The 22,306-nt window shown below is 43.5% G+C and overlaps 2 protein-coding genes across 3 annotated transcripts in view; one reads left to right on the top strand and one right to left on the bottom strand.

Moving 5' to 3' along the window:
- The window catches only part of LOC311102376 (prepronociceptin-like), a 34,928-nt gene extending 16,694 nt beyond the window's left edge, over positions 1-18,234 (top strand). Inside the window, exons 2-3 of the mRNA XM_084143698.1 lie at positions 3,653-3,802; positions 16,168-18,234. Coding sequence (XP_083999824.1) covers positions 3,677-3,802; positions 16,168-16,788 — 747 coding nt within the window. The 5' untranslated portion in view covers positions 3,653-3,676 and the 3' untranslated portion in view covers positions 16,789-18,234. The remainder of the gene's footprint in view (positions 1-3,652; positions 3,803-16,167) is intronic.
- A 2,450-nt stretch (positions 18,235-20,684) lies between these two features.
- LOC311102944 (zinc finger protein 395-like) overlaps positions 20,685-22,306 on the bottom strand; it is a 30,251-nt gene continuing 28,629 nt past the window's right edge. For both annotated transcript variants that reach the window (XM_084144439.1, XM_084144440.1), the window contains 2 exons: positions 21,146-21,264; positions 20,685-20,896 (listed from right to left, as the gene is read on the bottom strand). In XM_084144439.1, coding sequence (XP_084000565.1) covers positions 20,785-20,896; positions 21,146-21,264 — 231 coding nt within the window. In that variant the 3' untranslated portion in view covers positions 20,685-20,784. The remainder of the gene's footprint in view (positions 20,897-21,145; positions 21,265-22,306) is intronic.

Below are 22,306 nucleotides of genomic sequence, written 5' to 3'. Positions count from 1 at the left end.
CCACTTTCAAGGCTAAGTGCAATGATAACATAAGAAGTTCGACTTAATTGCTAATATTTCTTTGTTTTCTCTTATCATAGTTTTCCTGTGCTTGTAGAGGGCTTTTCTGACAATAACTGTAGAGGGCTTTTCTACAATAGCTAAAATTCCTCTAAATATGTTTCCTTATCCATGATTTTCATTTGGAGTGCCACACTCACACCCTGTTGTGATGTCATAATGCGCATAAACCGAATTGTTCATGCATTATTCTTCTCTTTCTACTCCATTCCCCTTCCTGATGATGCATTTCTGTCAATAGTGACCTTGTCAATGATTCTGGATGTGTGTTTCTCTGTTCCCACCATACCACACATACACATACACACACCCACACATATAAGCACGCACGCACACACACACACACACACACACACACACACACACCCACACACACACACACACACACACACACACACACACACACACACACACACACACACACACACACACACACACACACACACACACACACACACACACACACACACACACATATGAGTGCTCAATGGAGCTTGAGAACCCAATGGTGCTTTCAGCACAAGGCTCATTTGTCAATCATATCAGTGGCTCAGACCCAGTGGTATTTACACTGGTACTGGTACTGGCATGGCTGCTTTGGTCTGGTAATGAACCCTCATAGAGATGGTCTCCCTATTTCGTATCATGAATGTATTTGGATGGGGTACCCCTGCATACAATAAACAGCATTTGTGGGTAGGTAAGAGCACTGAGGACACGTTATAATAACGTTCAGTAATAAACCATTTATAAGTAATGTACAAACAGTTCTCACTATTTATTAATTATTGCTCTCACAATTGTAAATGTTAGTTAGCTAGTTATTCACGTATCGAAACAACTTTTACATTCTGTATTAATGATTCATAAAATCTTTCATGAGATGTTAAATATAGGTCATTATAAACCATTTACTAATCATTTAAATATTTATATTTAAAAAATCAGTGACCAGTGTAATTTCTCACAAAAAGATGGACATGCCATTGGTAGACATTCCAGCAGTACCTGATGCTCCTTAAGGTCTCAGAATTAACGTATCAAGGGTTAAAGAATAAGCACACGACACAGAGGATGTTTAAGGAAATATATTGAACATTTAACTTGCTGAACATTTAAAGTGTAGCGCTACCTCTGAGCCTTGGGCTTCTCTTAACTCATATCAATCCCATATCCCCTTTTCTCAAATCCGGACTTTGAGGCTAGAAATACTGGTGATTTTCATTCTTAAGTGCCTTTCTTGAATTTTTCAAGTGCCTTCACTAATTCAACGTGGTCCTTCGAGCCGGATAGTCAAGGACTGATTCAGACCCGGGATACCAGTTGAGTAGATTCTCTGGCCAACCAGTGAAATCAATCAATTAATCAATTACCTACCAGGTAAAATAAGAAGAAAAAAACAGTAGGACATTCCAGACCTCCAGGCTGAGTTTTGATTACCCCTGCCATATACAGACAATATACTCTACTGTACTTTGTCTATCAAACAATCTATAAACTGGTCCCACCAGGATTTCGCAGGGATTTTTTGTGACATTTGCGGGCAAAAATGCTTGTTGCGAAAATGCGCTGATGAGGGAAAGCGTTTATTTACGGGTGGCTTGCTTGAACTATATTATACAGTAAATGTGCAGTGATTGGTTGAAATTTGCGAGCCCTCTTTTTGTACTGCGGTGATGGGTCAGTTTTATGTGATAATATTGCGATGATTCGATTATTTTATGCAAAAATCTTGCCGTGATTTGTCAAATTTGCAAGCCCAGGAATCCTGGAGGGACTGATATACTGTAGTTAGTCTATAGAACCTCCTGGGCTACACAGAGAACATCATACTTCAGCCTCAAATATCATTACCTTCCCTTCAACCTGTCTTCTAATGTCTAGCCATGAGGCACGAGCCAAGCCATCTCCTGTAAAGATCTATGTAACTTAATAAGGTGGTTTTAAAAGCACACCATCGGCAACCCCTCCTTTGTCCGCCCTGCCCGATCCCCTCGTATCGTATTTGTAATTCACTCCCCTACTTTATAATCACTCGCCACCACGGCCTTTCTTTAGCTGTTCCACGGGACAGCATTAAATAAAAACTCACTCAAGGAGGATATCGATTCGATGAGGAGTGGTGAAGTGGCTTTTGTTTCTTGACTGAGTTAGAAGAGGGAGGCAGAGAAGAACAACATGTCACAGTTTTTGGACGTGAAAGGGATGTGTTTCTACTGTTTGTAGTAGAAGTGCTGATTCTACAATAGAGGGAGGAGATTGGAAGTGTACAGTTCACTGCAATGTGAATAATAACCAGTAAACACTACAGATCGTTAATGAAATACAGGCACTGTCTTGTACTGCCCTCAAGGGAATGGCATAGAGTGACAACAATGGACAACACATTGTACTTTTTGATTGTTTGCAGCACTAGTTCCACTTGGGGTTGCACGTGAATGGTCTGTATATGTAAAGTTATCTGTGTTTATCCATGTCTCATACAGTAGAGCCTTAATTTGTTGTATCCATTTAGGTTCTATGAAAAATAAATAGGAACGTTTGTGATGCTGCATTGGGACCTGCATTTCCCATTGGCACACTAAACTCAATAAAGTACTTGAAAAGCAGAAAACATAAAAAGGTGTATGAACTGTTCTCGAAAGGAAATAAACTACTTTCAAGATAACTACTTTTCCCTTTATCTGTGTTCATTCACACATGCTATTCTACAATCACACTCATAATTTTCCAACTACCGTTTCTCTATACTAAAGCAGTTTGAAAGAGTGTATGTATGCTGCTCTCAGGAAATGAATGATAACATTGAATCATCGTTACCCCATCGTTACTGCAAGTTAATAAAAATGTTCAGTACAATTAAAATGTAATGTCCCTGCCAAACAAGTTTAAGCTCTAATTATTTTAATTCTATAATAGATACACATCTATTAATTGCAGTTTTGGGCAAAATGCCTTTGTGTGTGCGTCATTGAGATATACATTGTGTGGTCAGTGATTTCATGCTTGCGTATGTATGTATGTGTGTGTGTGTGTGTGTGTGTGTGCACATGTGCGTGTGCATCAGTGCATGTGCACATTCCTTGTTCTCTGTTTGTTACAAGTGCAACACAGCTTCGGATTCCTCTCTCCTTATATCTCCATATCTCCCATCTCTTCCTGATGACTAATCCAGTAAAACAAAGAGTCAGAAATGCTTAAATCCTTCCGAAATCACCCCTTTTCTTTTGGCCATTGTGCTCCCTCCCATCATGCCAGAAGCGCTAATTCAGGGTTCAATTATGGCAATGATGAGTTTGGTTAATGATGTACAAACAGCTGTTGTGTGTCTTACGTCGTTGTTGTCACAAGACAGCTGACTGGTTCCCTGCCAAGGTCGGGGGGGCAAACAAAGGCTTTAGTGTTTATCACTTATCTTTGTCTGTCGGTCGGTCGGCCATGTCTGTCTGTGTCCGTCTTTCTCTCTCTCCCCCATTCTCTCTCTCACTCCTTCCTACCCTCACCCTCTTTCAGTCTGGCTGTTCATTGTAAAGGATGACTGTGCAGAAGACCGTGAATTGACCTCTGACCTCTCTCCCATGTCCTGTCCCAGGTTGTCCTATCGATACTGAGGACAATGAAGACCCCTCTCTGGGCCCTGCTTCTGCTGTGTCTGTGTGTCCCGGGACACTGTAGTGACTGCCAGGAGGACTGCCTGGCCTGTAGCCACATCCTGCCCCAGGATATCAACTTTAACACACTGGTGAGGGTGTCTAAAGCCTCCTACAACCTCTATCCTCCATCCGTCTAACTCTATTCTACTATACTGAACAGAAATATAAACGCAACATGTAAAGTCTTGGTCCCATGTTTGATGAGCTGAAATAAAAGATCCCAGAAATGTTCCATACTCACAAAAAGCTTATTTATCTCAAATGTTGTGCACAAATGTGTTTACATCCCTGTTAGTGAGCATTTCTCCTTTGGCAAGATAATCCATCCACCTGACAGGTGTGGCATATCAAGAAGCTGATAAAACGGCATGATCATTACACAGGTGCACCTTGCACAAACAAAAGGCCACTCTAAAATGTGCAGTTTTGGCATGCTGACTGCAGGAATGTCCACCAAAGCTGTTGCCAGATAATGTAATGTTCATTTCTCTACCGTAAGCCGCCTCCAGCGTAATTTTAGAGAATTTGGCAGTACGTCTAAACAGCCTCACAACCGCAGACCATGTGTATGGCGGTGTGTGGACGAGCGGTTTGCTAATGTCAATGTTATGAACAGAGTGCCCCATGGTGGTGGTGGGTTATGGTATTGGCTGTTCTTGCCATAATATGGACTTGGTCTTTTACCAAATAGGGCTATCTTCTGTAACCCCTTCCCCACCCCCACCTTGTCACAACACAACTGATTGGCTCAAACGCATTAAGAAGTAAAGAAATCCCACAAATTAACAAGGTACACCTGTTAATTGAAATGCATTCCAGGTGACTACAAATAAAAATCTATTTTAATTACAGGTTATAATGCAACAAAATAGGAAAAACGCCAAGGGTGTCACGCCCTGGCTCTGGGGACTCTGTTATGTTGAGCCAGGGTGTGTAGAGTCTATGTTGATGTGTTTCTATGTTGGCCGGGGTGGTTCTCAATCAGAGGCAACGTGAATCAGCTGTTGCTTGTTGTCTCTGATTGGGAACCATACTTAGGTAGTCGTTTGGCATTTGTGTGGTGTGGTATCTTGTTCCGTGTAGGTTTGTGTTTGTGAACCTGTGGACTTCACGTATCGTTTGTTGTTTTTGTTCGTGTGTTGTACATCTAATAAATAATGTACGCTTATCACGCTGCGCCTTGGCCCGTTTCATCTAATGACGATCGTGACAAAGGGGGATGAATACTTTTGCAAGGCACTTGTTATGAAAGGCCAAAGAGTCTGAAACACCACTAAGCAAGGGGCACCACCAAGCAAGCGGCACCATGAAGACCAAGGAGCTCTCCAAACAGGTCATGGACAAAGTTGTGGAGAAGTACAGATCAGGGTTGGGTTATAAATAAATATCTGAAACTTTGAACATCCCACGGAGCACCATTAGATCCATTATTAAAAAATTGAAATAATATGGCACCACAACAAACCTGCCAAGAGAGGGCCGCCCACCAAAACTCACGGACCAGGCAAGGAGGGCATTAATCAGAGAGGCAACAAAGAGACCAAAGATAACCCTGAAGGAGCTGCAAAGCTCCACAGCGGAGATTGGAGTATCTGTCCATAGGACCACTTTAAGCAGTACACTCCAAAGAGCTAGGCTTTACGGAAGAGTGGCCAGAAAAAAGCCATTGCTTAAAGAAAATAATAAGCAAACACGTTTGGTGTTCACCAAAAGGCATGTGGGAGACTCCCCAAACATATGGAAGAAGGTACTCTGGTCAGATGAGACTAAAATTAAGCTTTTTGGCCATCAAGGAAAACGTTATGACTGGCGCAAACCCAACACCTCTCATCACACTCGGCAGGGACTGGGAAACTGGTCAGAATTAAAGGAATGATGGATGGCGCTAAATACAGGGAAATCCTTGAGGGAAACCTGTTTCAGTCTTCCAGAGATTTTAGACTGGGACGGAGGTTCACCTTCCAGCAGGACAATGACGCTAAGCATACTGCTAAAGCAACACTTGAGTGTTTTAAGGGGAAACATTTAAATGTCTTGGAATGGCCTAATCAAAGCCCAGACCTCAATCCAATTGAGAATCTGTGGTATGACTTAAAGATTGCTGTACACCAGCGGAACCCATCCAACTTGAAGGAGCTGGAGCAGTTTTGCCTTGAAGAATGGGAACAAATTCCAGTGGCTAGATGTGCCAAGATTATAGAGACATACCCCAAGAGACTTGCAGCTGCAATTGCTGCAAAAGGTGGCCCTACAAAGTATTGACTTGGGGGGGGGGGGGGGGGTTTAAACACTGTTCCCCATACTTGTTCAATGAACCATAAAGAATTAATGAACATGCACCTGTGGAACGGTCGTTAAGACACTAACAGCTTACAGACGGTAGGCAATTAAGGTCACAGTTATGAAAACTTAGGACACTAAAGAGGCCTTTCTACTGACTCTGAAAAACACCAAAAGAAAGATGCCCAGGGTCCCTACTCATCTGTGTGGACGTGCCTTAGGCATGCTGCAAGGAGGCATGAGGACTGCAGATGTGTCCAGGGCAATAAATTGCAATGTCCGTACTGTGAGATGCCTAAGACAGCGCTACAGGGAGACAGGACGGACAGCTGATCGTCCTCGCAGTGGCAGACCACGTGTAACAACACCTGCACAGGATCGGTACATCCGAACATCACACCTGCGGGACAGGTACAGGATGACAACAACAACTGCCCGAGTTACACCAGGAACGCACAATCCCTCCATCAGTGCTCAGACTGTCCGCAATAGGCTGAGAGAGGCTGGACTGAGGGCTTGTAGGACTGTTGTAAGGCAGGTCCTCACCAGACATCACCGGCAACAACGTCGCCTATGGGCACAAACCCACCGTCGCTGGACCAGACAGGACTGGCAAAAAGTGCTCTTCACTGACGAGTCGTGGTTTTGTCTCACCAGGGGTGATGGTCAGATTCGCGTTTATCATCGAAGGAGTGAGCGTTACACCGAGGCCTTTACTCTGGAGTGGGATTGATTTGGAGGTGGAGGGTCCGTCATGGTCTGGGGCGGTGTGTCACAGCATCATCGGACTGAGCTTGTTGTCATTGCAGGCAATCTCAACGCTGTGCGTTACAGGGAAGACATCCTCCTCCCTCATGTGGTACCCTTCCTGCAGGCTCATCCTAACATGACCCTCCAGCATGACAATGCCACCAGCCACACTGCTCGTTCTGTGCGTGATATCCTGCAAGGCAGGAATGTCAGTTCTGCCATGGCCAACGAAGAGCCCGGATCTCAATCCCATTGAGCACGTCTGGGACCTGTTGGATCGGAGGGTGAGGGCTAGGGCCATTCCCCCCAGAAATGTCTGGGAACTTGCAGGTGCCTTGGTGGAAGAACTGGCAAATCTGGTGCAGTCCATGAGGAGGAGATGCACTGCAGTACTTAATGCAGCTGGTGGCCACACCAGATACTGACTGTTACTTTTGTTTTTGACACCCCCTTTGTTCAGGGACACATTATTCAATTTCTGTTAGTTACAGTGATCCCCTGCTGATTTTGTACGTTTGCCCACTGACAAAGACATGATCAGTCTATAATTGTAATGGCAGGTTTATTTGAACAGTGAGAGACAGAATAACAACAACAAAAAATGCAGAAAAACGCATGTCAAAAATGTTATAAATTGATTTGCATTTTAATGAGGGAAATAAGTATTTGACCCCTCTGCAAAACATGACTTAGTACTTGGTGGCAAAACCCTTGTTGGCAATCACAGAGGTCAGATGTTTCTTGTAGTTGGCCACCAGGTTTGCACACATCTCAGGAGGGATTTTGTCCCACTCCTCTTTGCAGATCTTCTCCAAGTCATTAAGGTTTCGAGCCTGACGTTTGGCAACTAGAACCTTCAGCTCCCTCCACAGATTTTCTATGGGATTAAGGTCTGGAGACTGCTAGGCCACTCCAGGACCTTAATGTGCCTCTTCTTGAGCCACTCCTTTGTTGCCTTGGCCGTGTGTTTTGGGTCATTGTCATGCTGGAATACCCATCCACGACCCATTTTCAATGCCCTGGCTGAGGGAAGGAGGTTCTCACCCAAGTTTTGACGGTACATGGCCCCGTCCATCGTCCCCTTGATGCGGTGAAGTTGTCCTGTCCCCTTAGCAGAAAAACACCTGCAAAGCATAATGTTTCCACCTCCATGTTTGACGGTGGGGATGGTGTTCTTGGAGTCATAGGCAGCATTCCTCCTCCTCCAAACACGGCGAGTTGAGTTGATGCCAAAGAGCTCGGTGGCAAAACCCTTGGTGGCAAAACCCTTGTTGGCAATCACAGAGGTCAGATGTTTCTTGTAGTTGGCCACCAGGTTTGCACACATCTCAGGAGGGATTTTGTTCCACTCCTCTTTGCAAATCTTCTCCAAGACATTAAGGTTTCGAGGCTGACGTTTGGCAACTCGAATCTTCAGCTCCCTCCACAGATTTTCTATTGGATGAAGATCTGGAGACTGGCTAGGCCACTCACGGACCTTAATGTGCTTCTTCTTGAGCCACTCCTTTGTTCCCTTGGCCGTGTGTTTTGGGTCATTGTCATGCTGGAATACCCATCCACGACCCATTTTCAATGCCCTGACTGAGGGAAGGAGGTTCTCACCCAAGATTTGACGGTACATGGCCCCGTCCATCGTCCCTTTAATGCGGTGAAGTTGTCCTATCCCCTAAGCAGAAAAACATCCCCAAAGCATAATGTTTCCACCTCCATGTTTGACGGTGAGGATGGTGTTCTTGGGGTCATAGGCAGCATTCCTCCTCCTCCAAACACGGCGAGTTGAGTTGATGCCAAAGAGCTCCAAGATTTCTGGCTCTCACAGACCTGTAACTTCTTCTTTAAGAGGCTCCTCTGTCCTCCACTCGTTACCTGTATTAATGGCACCTGTTTGAACATGTTATCAGTATAAAAGACACCTGCCCACAACCTCAAACAGTCACACTCCAAACTCCACTATGGCCAAGACCAAAGAGCTGTCAAAGGACACCAGAAACAAAATTGTAGACCTGCACCAGGCTGGGAAGACTGAATCTGCAATAGGTAAGCAGCTTGGTTTGAAGAAATCAATTGTGGGAGCAATTATTAGGAAATGGAAGACATACAAGACCACTGATAATCTCCCTCGATCTGGGGCTACACGCAAGATCTCACCCCGTGGGGTCAAAATGATCACAAGAACGGTGAGCAAAAATCCCAGAACCACACGGGGGGACCTAGTGAATGACCTGCAGGGAGCTGGGACCAAAGTAACAAAGCCTACCATCAGTAACACACTATGCCGCCAGGGACTCAAATCCTGCAGTGCCAGACGTGTCCCCCTGCTTAAGCCAGTACATGTCCAGGCCCGTCTGAAGTTTGCTAGAGTGCATTTGGATGATCCAGAAGAGGATTGGGAGAATGTCATATGGTCAGATGAAACCAAAATTGAACTTTTTGGTAAAAACTCAACTCGTCGTGTTTGAAGGACAAAAAATGCTGAGTTGCATCCAAAGAACACCATACCTACTGTGAAGCATGGGGGTGGAAACATCATGCTTTGGGGCTGTTTTTCTGCAAAGGGACCAGGACGACTGATCCGTGTAAAGGAAAGAATGAATGCGGCCATGTATCGTGAGATTTTGAGTGAAAACCTCCTTCCATCAGCAAGGGCATTGAAGATGAAACGTGGCTGGGTCTTTCAGCATGACAATGATCCCAAACACACCGCCCGGACAACGAAGGAGTGGCTTCGTAAGAAGCATTTCAAGGTCCTGGAGTGGCCTAGCCAGTCTCCAGATCTCAAACCCATAGAAAATCTTTGGAGGGAGTTGAAAGTCTGTGTTGCCCAGCGACAGCCCCAAAACATCACTGCTCTAGAGGAGATCTGCATGGAGGAATGGGCCAAAATACCAGCAACAGTGTGTGAAAACCTTGTGAAGACTTACAGAAAACGTTTGACCTGTGTCATTGCCAACAAAGGGTATATAACAAAGTATTGAGAAACTTTTGTTATTGACCAAATACTTATTTTCCACCATAATTTGCAAATAAATTCATAAAAAATCCTACAATGTGATTTTCTGGATTTTTTTTCTCATTTTGTCTGTCATAGTTGACGTGTACCTATGATGAAAATTACATTTTAGTCATTTAGCAGACGCTCTTATCCAGAGTGACTTACAGTTAGTGAATACATATCTTTTTATACTGGCCCCCCGTGGGAAACGAACCCTCAACCCTGGCGTTGCAAAGCCATGCTCTATCAACTGAGCTACATCCCTGCCGGCCATTCCCTCCCCTACCCTGGACCAATTGTGCGCCGCCCATGAGTCTCCTGGTTGCGGCTGGCTGCGACAGAGCCTGGATTCGAACCAGGATCTCTAGTGGCACAGTTAGCACTGCGATGCAGTGCCTTAGACCACTGCGCCACTCTCATCTTTTTAAGTGGGAGAACTTGCACAATTGGTGGCTGACTAAATACTTTTTTCCCCCACTGTAAGTAGCCTTGGCTTGTTCAAGCCAGAACGGCTCATAGACAGGACGCTAGTCTAACTTCCCCAAATCTATCTCCTTAATGCTGAGTGCCAAGCAGAGACGCATAGGGTCCCATTTTTTATAGTCTTTGGTATGACTCGGCACCCTGAGATAAGGATAATATTTGTGTGTGTGCGTGTGTATGTGTTGATAGCAGATTTAGTTCTGATGTGGAGAATCTCCACTGAGAGACTGCGAGACTAGACAGTGACGCGTTCAGAGAAACCCCAAACCCCCTGACTGATTCTAAATATACAGTACCAGTCAAAAGTTTGGACACACCTACTCATTCCAGGGTTTTTCTTTATATTTACTATTTTCTACATTGTAGAATAATAGTGAAGACATCAAAACTATGAAATGACACATATGGAATCATGTAGTATCCAAAAAGTGTTAAACAAATCAAAATATATTTGCCTTGATGACAGCTTTCCACACTCTTGGCACTCTCTCAACCAGCTTCATGAGGTAGTCACCTGCAATGCATTTCAATTAACAAGTGTGCAATTAATTTGTGGAATTTCTTTCCTTCTTGTGATGAGGTGATTTTGAATGGCCCCACAAACCGCGGGCTCAGCTTCCGAAAGGGCAGGCGGAGGGGCAGATTCCGGGTCGAGAGCCAGACCCGATCACCTGGTACAAAGACCGGGGCCTCACTGCGGTGGCGGTCAGCGTTGACCTTCTGGCGACGCACTTCGCGTTGGAGGTGGACGTGAGCAGCCTTCCACATCTCCTCCGTGCACCGAAACCAGTCATCCACTGCAGGAGCCTCGGTCTGGCTCTGATCCCACGGCTGACATTGAAAATGTGTTAGGTTAGTGGAGGAATGGCGGAGAGAGTTCTGGGCATATTCGGCCCATGGCAAGAACACAGACCACTCCCCCGGCCGGTCTTGGCAGTAGGACCGCAGGAACCTATCCACATCCTGATTCACCTGTTCCACCTGCCCATTATTCTCGGGGTGAAAACCAAAGGTCAGGCTGACTGAGACCCCCAGACGTTCAACGAACGCCTTCCAGACCCTGGATGTGAACTGGGGACCCTGGTCAGACACTATGTCCTCTGGCACCCCGTAGTGCCGGAAGACGTGTGTAAACAGGGCCTCCGCAGTCTGCAGGGCCGTGGGGAGACCGGGCAGAAGAAGGAGCTGGCAGGCTTTGGAAAAGTGGTCCACAACGACCAGGATGGAGGTTGTTTGTGGACTACAGGGGAAAAAAGAGGACTGAGCACGCCCCCATTCTCACCGACGGGGCTGTAGTGGAACAGGTTGAGAGCTTCAAGTTCCTTGGTGTCCACATCACCAACAAACTATCATGGTCCAAACACACCAAGACAGTTGTGAAGAGGGCACGACAAAGCCTATTCCCCCTTAGGAGACTGAAAAGATTTGGCATGGGTCCTCAGATCCTCAAAAGGTTCTGCAGCTGCACCATCGAGAGCATCCTGACTGGTTGCATCACTGCCTGGTATGGAAACTGCTCAATCTCCGACCGCAAGGTAGTACAGAATGTAGTGTGTACGGCCCAGTACATCACTGGGGCCAAGCTTCCTGCCATCCAGGACCTCTATACCAGGCGGTGTCAGAGGAAGGCCCTAAAAATTGTCAGAGACTCTAGCCACCCTAGTCATAGACTGTTCTCTCTGCTACCGCACGGCAAGCGGTACCGGAGCACCAAGTCTAGGTCCAAAAGGCTTCTTAACAGCTTCTACCCCCAAGCCATAAGATTCCTGAACAGCTAATCATGGCTACCCAGATTATTTGCACTGTCTACACCTGTTGTATTCGGCGCATGTGGCAAATAAAATTTGATTTTGATTTGATTTGATTTTATAAATATTTGTCTATCATTCTTTAAAAAATACATGCACTACCAGTCAAAAGTTTGGACACACCTACTCATGAAGGGTTTTTCATTATTTTTACTATTTTTTACATTGGAGAATAATAGTAAAGACATCAAAACTATGGAATAACACATATGGAATCATGTAGTAACCAAAAAAGTGTTAAACAAATCAAAATATATTTAATATTTGAGATTCTTCAAATAGCCACCCTTTGCCTTGATGACAGCTTTGCACACTCTTGGCATTCTCTCAAACAGTTTCACCTGGAATGCTTTTCCAACAGTCTTGAAGGAGTTCTCACATATGCTGAGCACTTGTTGGCTGCTTTTCCTTCACTCTACCGTCCGACTCATCCCAAACCATCTCAATTGGGTTGAGATCAGGGGATTGTGGAGGCCAGGTCATCTGATGCAGCACTCCATCACTCTGTTTCTTGGTAAAATAGCCCTTACACAGCCTGGAGGTGTGTTGGGTCATTGTCCTGTTGAAAAACAAATGATAGTCCCACTAAGCTACCCAAACTGTATGGTTGAAAGAGATGGAGCAAAAGGAGTGGCTAATAAGTCTGGCTGCACATCTGACTGGTTGACTTACTGCAAATTGAGAAATGATGTGACTAAACTCAACAAAAATAAAAAGAAACTGTACTATGAAGCCAAGATCAATGATATAAAGAATGATGGAAAAAAACTTTGGAGTACTTTAAATGACATTATGGGCAGAAAGACAAATTCAACTCCATCTTTCATTGAATCAGATGGCTTATTCATCACAAAACCATTTGATGTTGCCAATTATTTTAATGATTACTTCATTGGCAAAGTGGGCAAAGTTAGGCAGGAAATGCCAACAATGAACAGTGAGCCATCGTATTCATGCATTAAAAAACAAATAATGAAAGAAAAGCATTGCAAGTTTGCATTTTGTAAAGTTAGTGTGGGAGAGGTGGGAAAATTATTGTTATCGATCAATAATGACAAACCTCCTGGCATTGACAACTTAGATGGAAAGCTACTGAGGATGGTAGCTGACTCTATAGTCACTCCTATCTGTCATATCTTTAATCTGAGCCTAGAGGAAAGTATTTGTCCTTAGGCCTGGAGGGAAGCCAAAGTAATTCCGCTTCCCAAGAATGGTATAGCGGCCTTTACTGGTTCTAACAGCAGACCTATAAGCTTGCTGCCGGCTCTTAGTAAACTGTTGGAAAAAATTGTGTTTGACCAAATACAATGCTATTTCTCTGTAAACAAATTAACAATAGACTTTCAGCATGCTTACAGGGAAGGGCACTCAACATCTACTGCACTGACACAAATGACTGATGATTGGTTGAAAGAAATTGATAATAAGAAGATTGTGGGAGCTGTACTGTTAGATTTCAGTGCAGCCTTTGATATTACTGACCATATATAGCCTGTTGTTAAAAAAACTTACAGTATGTCTTATGGCTTTTCAACCTCTGCCATATCGTGGATTCAGAGCTATCTATCTAATAGAACTCAAAGGGTTTTCTTTCATGGAAGCTTCTCTAATGTCAAACATGTAAGGTGTGGTGTATCACAGGGCAGCTCTCTAGGCCCTCTACTCTGTTCTATTGTTACCAATGATCTGCCACTGGCATTAAACAAAGCATGTGTGTCCATGTATGCTGATGATTCAACCATATACGCATCAACAACCACAGCTAATGAAGTCACTGAACCGTTAACAAAGAGTTGCAGTCTGTTTTGGAATGGGTAGCCACTAATAACCTGGTCCTGAACATCTCTAAAACTAAGAGCATTGTATTTGGTACAAATCATTTCCCAAGTTCTAGACCTGAATCTGGTGATGAATGGTGTGGCTGTTGAACAAGTTAAGGAGACTAAATTACTTGGCGTTACCTTAGATTGTAAACTATAATGGCCTAAACATATAGATTCAATGGTTGTAAAAATGGGGAGAGGACTGTCTATAATAAAGAGATGCTCTGCTTTTTTGACACCACACTCCAAAAAGCAAGTTCTGCAAGCTCTAGTTTTGTCTAATCTTGATTATTGTCCAGTCGTGTGGTCCAGTGCTGCAAGGAAAGACCTAGTTAAGTTGCAGCTGGCCCAAAACAGAGCAGCACGGCTTGCTCTTCATTGTAATCAGAGGGCTGATATAAATACTATGCATGCCAGTCTCTCTTGGCTAAGAGTTGAGGAGAGACTGACTGCATCACTTCTTATTTTTATAAGAAACATTAATGCGTTGAAAATCCCAAATTGTTTTCATAGTCAACTTAGACACAGCTCTGACACACACACTTACCCCACCAGACATGCCACCAGGGGTCTTTTCACAGTCCCCAAATCCAGAACAAATTCAAGAAATAGTACAGTATTATATAGAGCCATTATTGCATGGAACTCCGTTCCATCTAATATTGCTCAAATAAACCGCAAACCTGGTTTAAAAAAACAGATAAAGCAACACCTCACGGCACAACTCCTCTCCCCTATTTGACCTAGATAGTTTGTGTGTGTATGTATTGATATGTAGGCTATGTGTGCCTTTTTTTTAAATGTATGTAGTTCTGTCCTTGAGCTGTTCTTGTCTATTAATGTTCTGTATTATGTCATGTTTCATGTTTTGTGTGGACCCCAGGAAGAGTAGCTGCTGCTTTTGCAACAGCTAATGGGGATCCTAATAAAATACCAGATACCAAAGACCAAACCAGATGGGATGATGTATCACTGCAGAATGCTGTGGTAGCCATGCTGGTTAACTGTGCCTTGAATTCTATATAAATCACAGACAGTGTCACCAGCAAAGCACCCCCACACCATAACACCTCCTCCTCCATGCTTTACGGCGGGAAATACACATGCGGAGATAATCCGTTCACCCACACTGCGTCTCACAAAGACACGGCGGTTGGAACCAAAAATCTCAAATTTGGACTCCAGACCACAGGATACATTTCCACCGGTCTAATGTCCATTGCTCGTATTTCTTGGTCCAAGCAGGTCTCTTCTTCTTATTGGTCTCCTGTAGTAGTGGTTTCTTTGCAGCAATTAGACTATGAAGTCCTGATTCACACAGTCCCCTCTGAACAGTTGATGTTGAGATGTGTCTGTTACTTAAACTCTGTGAAGCATTTATTTGGGCTGCAATTTTTGAGGCTGGTAACTCTAATGAACTTATCCTCTGCAGCAGAGGTAAATCTGGGTCTTCCATTCCTGTGGCAGTCCTCACGAGAGCCAGTTTCATCATGGTTTTTGCGACTGCACTTGAAGAAACTTTAAAAGTTATTGAAATGTTCCGTATTGACTGACCTTCATGTATTAAAGTAATGATAGACTGTCGTTTCTCTTTGCTTATTTGAGCACCCCCTCACTACATGATTCCATATGTGTTATGTCATAGTTTTGATGTCTTCACTATTATTCTACAATGTAGAAAATAGAACAAATAAAGAAAAACCCTTGAATGAGTAGGTGTGTCCAAACTTTTGACTGGTACTGTATATGTTTTATTGTCACATACACCAGATAGGTGCAGTTTTATAGGGTCAGCCATAGTAGTACGGCACCCCTGGAGCAAATAAGGGTTAAGTGCCTTGCTTAAGGGCACATTGGCTCGGGTACTCAAACCAGCAACCTTTCGGTTACTTGCCCAACACTCTAACCACTAGGCTACCTGCCACCCTCACAATGGGAATCCCAGTGTCTGACGGTGTATAATCGTCTATCTCAATCAAACGCATAAAGCCATTTTTACGTCAGCATTTGACAGAAAGTGTACTGGTGGCACCTTATTTGGGGAGGACAGGCTCATAGTAATGGCTGGAACAGAACAAATGTAGTGGTATCGAACACATCTAATACGTGGTTTTCATGTGTTTGGTACAATTCCATTCACTCCATTCCAGCCATTATAATGAGCCGTCCTCCTCTCAGCAGCCTCCTCTGCTCTGTACAGCCCCTGGACAAAGTGGTGACTGGGGAATGAACCAATAACTAACAAATCATAACTTTGGTTTGTCCTCTCTCTCTCTCTCGATCATGTGCTCTGTGTTTCCCTCCCTCTCTCCTCTCAGGTGTGTCTGGTGGAGTGTGAGGGTAACGTCTCCCCTGCCTTCACTTGGGACCTGTGTCGCAAGGTCTCGGCACCGCCACAGTTACCCTCCCTGTCCATAGGGGGCGCCGCCATGCTGAAGCGGGCCCAGGAGGAGGTGGAGGCCATGCTGCCAGAGGAAGAAGAAGAGCAGGGTGACGGGGGGCTGATGTACCTAGCAGCCCTGCAGAGGTTTGACCACGTGGCCCGTGCTCTGGGGACAGACGAGCTGGGCAGTGAGAGCCAGCGAACCCCTGCCGATGCTGCCTACAACTCCCAGCTGCCCCGGGAAATGGAGGAAATGGACGAGGAAGAGGGGGATAGCGTGACAGAGAGAGAGCAGGACGGAGCGGCGGGGATAAGTCTGTCAAAGCGCTTTGGGGGGTTCCTGAAGGGAAGGCACGGCTACAGGAAATTGATGGGCCCTGGGAGGCCCTTGCAGAAGCGCTATGGCGGGTTCATAGGCGTCCGGAAATCTGCCCGCAAGTGGAACAACCAGAAACGCTTCAGTGACTTCCTGAAGCAGTACCTGGGCATGAGCACCCGAGCCAACAAGTCCTACAACAGCATCTCCGCTGACATCACCCTACAGAACGAGGTGTAGCCATGCCCAAGGCAACCGTATCCCTGCCATAACCTAGCAAACCCCCGACCACGGTGATGATTAAACTTCTGTTCTGAACACAACCTCTCATGAAAATCCACACTGGAGCATTATAGATTAAGTCTTGTATATTTCTCATTGATAACGATAACAACATATTATGAATAAAAGCTAAAAAAAATAGTGAAAAATACAATGTATTAATGGTTTATCAGAGAATTACTCTGGATTATTATCATAGTCAAACAAACACACTGTATTTGTTTCGCTTTTCCATACTGTATCTGTAATGTAACTTTTCAAAACATCTTTGCCTTCATCAATCATGGCTATTAGTATTACATGGGTTAATTCAGTGGAAACTTTCAATGACTTACAAGTGAAGTGTCCATTGGTTTCCTGAACCAGTATAGTACATCCACAAAGTTTCTAAACCCAGAGGCGCAACATCGCGAGACTTCGGTAAACACTTTCAAAACAGACCATGCAGACCAGGGTTTGGGGTTTGAGAAGTCATTAATGAGAGATGTGAACAATTATTACTTAGTTGTTAATTTTCACAATCTAAAGGCACAACCTAGATTCGAGGCAATGGCATAAGTATTTGAACATGTTATTACTCCAACCTTGTAAAAGTGACAAACTGACACGTTTTTATTTTCGTCAAAAACAACTTTATATTGAAGGAGTGCCTTTGAGTTGACAGCCTGCACATGCGCAGTTCGGCGGACAACCTTTAGACCCGATTACGTGTTTCTAGACGTGAGTTTAGCTAGCCAACGTCGCCATGACATCGCCTAGAAGCGTTATCGGGGTTTCTATTGGAGAAGCAGTTTCTGCCTATCGATAGCCTACTGTACTGCCTTTGGTACATCAGTACATGAGAGAGAGGGTGACTGTCTTTGGCTAATCAGGGCATGTCACCCTCTTTATTGCGCTACCCTCTAGTGGCTGACCAAACATTTTCTTTCAGATTTCTTTCAAGGTACTAGGATACTACATTCATGACTATCTGATATGTAGCACAATCTCATTATTAGGTGTGTGGATGGCTTAATCTGTAACCTATTGACATGTTCAGAACTTCTTAATATTCTATAAATATTCTCCAAACTTCAATATCAACCCTGATAGTGTCTACTATAATTTGGTGCAAAACATCACAATGAACTGTCCCTACTGTATAAGACTACAATAAGTTATCCATGCTCATATACCAATGATCTGTTGGCAAAACTAATGTTCTGATTTGAAATGAACCTTGGCTTGTGTTTGTTGTAGCTGACAAAGATGTAGCCTACTAGTATGTATGAAAAGTGTTCTTTTTCTTTAAATTGTTATGTGAAACCATTTTGTTGTGCAGTATAAAACCTGTAAATAGCAGAAATTGAACATATCAATAAAGATAGTTTACTTTTTCTTTTGTGGCTTGTCATGCAGCAAATGATTCTGTGTCTTGAGGTGTTTTGTTCCAATGTTCTAGAATGTTCACAAGATAATGACAGTTTATATCAATCCCACAACGCTTCATTTATTACACAAAACATTTCCAGATCAATATTGTCTTGTATAATAATCATCATCATCATCATGTTCTCTTGAATAAACTCTCCTGTATAGATACAGACTCACAAGCCAAAATGGAAAGCCTAGAGTAGTTTCAGTCACATATTTGAGCATATTCAAACATAACTTTACATCTAACTTACAAGGCCCAGTACAAGATTTAAAAAAAGACAAAATAGAAGACTACTAGAGACAGGATACATCTTTATCAAGTATATTTCAACATCAAAAAGACAAAAACATTTCAGATTCCATATAAAATGAGTGCATCATAATACAAATTATACTTTATTCAACGGTTGTTTTTTCTCTAAGTACATACATAGCACAATGTATATAAATAACATTTTGTTTATTTGCTTCTGTGGATTCATTGGCTTACTGCAAGGAAACATGAGTTTCAATAAACAATCATTAATATATTTTGGGTCTTAACATATGAAACATCTGTTTATGCCGAACGTTCCTTAAACGCTTTATCAACAGAGATGTATGCATGTTCATTTACAATAGGTGGTAGAGTGACAAGGGTTTGGGTTAGGGCCACAATGCCCTCGAGCAGCATATCATTTTAAGATAAGCCCTTAGTCTTAGTAAATGCATTCAGACTCAATGCTGGCACCATATTTAAGTTATTATTATTGGCACCATGTGGTACATTCCACATCTAACCAGGAACCTCTATAATATAATTCAGTTAGTGTATCGCCACTAATGAGACTGGTATGGGGGTATTGGCTATCAAAGTATATGACAAATGTATGGAGATAGATTCCTGCTGAAATATATTATACAAATGGATCATTTTATTACAATGACGTGAGTAAATAAGACACAACCTGCCAATGACCTCCATGTTGTAAAGGGACCCAATACTTCCATGCCCTATTCTGTCATAGTGTCTACAGTGCATTAAATGATATCTGTTAGTGTAACTAAAGCCCATTATAAGGCCATTTGTGGTGTAACTCAACCCCCCCCCCCCCCCCCAACTTAGAGGCCTAAGGCAAAACAGAAAGGATAGCTACAGTAGCTGCTAACAACAAGGACGAGATACTGAGTCTTTATCTTTTAACAGTTGCTTGCATCATGCTCAGAGAAGTGAAAATCAGTGTGAATGACATCTGATTGGTCTAAAGTATGTGAATTGATTCCTATATCCCACAACATGGTAATTCCTGGCGGAACATTGTATTTAACACATCTTAGAAAAATGACAGTTGCAAAATTTAGACACAACATTGCTGGATAATATAACGAAACACACTATACAAATTACATAGTCGACGTCGACAAAACGTTATTTTTGTTTCCTTAAAAAAGCCAATTACAATAACAAAGCTACATATTTGCAGGAATAAATGGCTTATAACAACATCATCAGACAGGTTGGACATATGACTCCCAAATCTGCATTTGACTTCTCCTCCAATTACAACTCTCCAATCAATTCTCAATGTTTAGGACACAACTTACTGGTTACCGTTGATTGGTAGATCATGAGCAGATGGAATCCTATAGGTCAAGGGGGATTCTCCCAGCCAATTAGTGCACTTTATGCAATTGACAACAGATGGTATCCATTATTAACAAATAACTGAACAAGTTAATGGCCAGCAACTCTCCTCTCTGACATAGGTCCTGTATTTAGCATGCTTGTTACTAAGTATTTAATGAAGCTTTACCTCTGCTACTTAGGGCTAACTCCCTCCTCGTATCACTTGACTTTCTTCTCCTAATCATTATTCTCCACCGCCTACACTGACAGAAAGCCAAAGCGTGAATGGATCGGTTAATCTTTGTATCATATGGATCTGTTCTTGCCCAGGCATTTGGAAGTTGGGTTGATTTACAGATATTTCAGATATTCTGCTCAACACCTGCCTGGCTCAAGCACACCCTTGGCAACAAGCAGAAAGCCTTGTTTCTAAGCCAAGTTATGGACGGCATGATGTCAAAGAGTAATTGGCATCCCCTATATAGCTGCTGGTTATAGGTTAAAGCCAAAGATTTGGAAGAGAAGAGGATCAAGGTCCGCTTCCTGTGTAGCCCCTCCCTGGGCAAGAAGACAAAGAAACTGAGATGCGGGACTATGCTGCGGGTATAGGTCATAGGTTACCGGTCATAGATCAGTAAGCTGCGCCCGCCAAGTTCACCTTGAGCACCAACACACAAGAACCAAAGTTCTCAAAGACATGAACAAAATACATAAAAACTTTTAGTAAAGTTGTAAAAAGTACAAAAAACTAACAAAACAAAAAAAGAAATAAACATCAACGTACACGGTGCTCCACTGGTTGACACCCAGATCTTTCCTCAGTCTTCACTTGAAGAGGTGACTGCTCCTCTCTTCAGCCAGAATCTCTCACTTTCTTTTTCTCCTCCATAACTCTTTCTTGCTCTTCATCCCTCTTTTCTTCGGTTAGGGGTTCAGTCATGGAAGCGCTGGCAGGCTTTCTTCCAGCGACAGGCGGTGCACCATTGATCCCGGTGCTCGATGCCGTACACCTTACGACACTTCTTAGCCTCTCCACGGATCCTCCTGTAGAGAGAGAGGGAGGGAGGGAAAGAGAGAGGAGAGAGTCAGAGACTGAGTTAATTGACAGTAAATGTATGAATGGAAATGGACAGAGAGAGAGATGCATAGATTATTATTATTATTATAAGAGTGATGAAGAGAGAAAATCAGAGGGATGCGAGAAGGGAAATGACTGTAGACTCAAATTGACTGAGGCTGATATGTTATCAATAGCAGTACAGTAGTATAGTATAGTATAGTATAGTAGCTCACCTTGTGGTCCAGTGGCTGCGTGGGGGAGAGGTGCTGGCAGGGTGTGGCCTAATTGGGGCATTCTGCTGCTGCGGCCACTGTTCTCCCACACTGACTGACCGCACAAGGAATGGTGCGCCCTGGTGGACAGAGGGGGAAACACACAGATGAAGAGCAGAGAAAAACTACAGAACATACACATATTACTGTCTGCGTTATGGGTAATGAAGAGGGATTTGAGCAGAATCCCAAATCCCACCCAATCAAAAGGCTTCTTCTCCACGTCTCCTCTCCTTCATCTGTACTGATGTGAAAGGATCTGCAGATGAGGGAAGGAAACAAGGACAGGGTGCCACTATAAATAAGTGTAAACTGTGTTTTTTTGGTAAGTGGTTAGTGACAACTAACTAATCTATGTCTACTTTTATACAAATAATTTTGATGGCGCCGGAGGGGATGGCTGCCGTTTTATGGACTCTTAACCAACCGTGCTATTTTGTTTGTTTTTTCACATTGTTTGTAACTTATTTTGTACATAATGTTGCTGCTACCGTCTCTTATGACCGAAAAGAGCTTCTGGACATCAGAACAGCAATTACTCACCTTGAACTGGACTAATAATTTTTCTTTAATGAGTCGGACGAGAGTAATTTGCGCCAGACACCCGACAGGGCCCTCATCCCCGTCATTCGCAGTAGAAAGAAAAGGAGATATCGCGGAAGGAGATTGGGGTGCCTGGTAAGGAGCCGGCGACGAGTGGCTAATCTGCCTTTGCCATCGATACTATTGGCCAACGTACAATCGCTTGATAATAAATTGGACGAACTACAAGCACGTATATCCTACCAATTGTAATATCTTATGTTTCACAGAGTCGTCGCTGAACGAAGACATGAATAACATACAGCTGGCGGGTTACACACTGTATCGGCAGGATAAAACAGCAGCCTCTGGTAAGACAAGGGGTGGCAGTCTATTTATATTTGTAAACAACAGCTGGTGCACGATATCTAAGGAAGTCTCTAGGTTTTGCTCGCCTGAGGTAGACTATCTCATGATAAGCTGTAGACCACACTATATACCAAGAGAGTTTTCATCTATATTCGTCGTAACTGTCTATTTACCACCACAAACCGATGCTAGCACTAAGACCGCACTCAATGAACTGTATACTTTATTTAT

This window comes from Coregonus lavaretus (assembly GCF_964263955.1).
Source record: "Coregonus lavaretus genome assembly, chromosome: 27".
NCBI classification, from domain to species: Eukaryota; Metazoa; Chordata; class Actinopteri; order Salmoniformes; family Salmonidae; genus Coregonus; species Coregonus lavaretus.
This window is presented reverse-complemented; position numbering and strand designations above follow the sequence as displayed.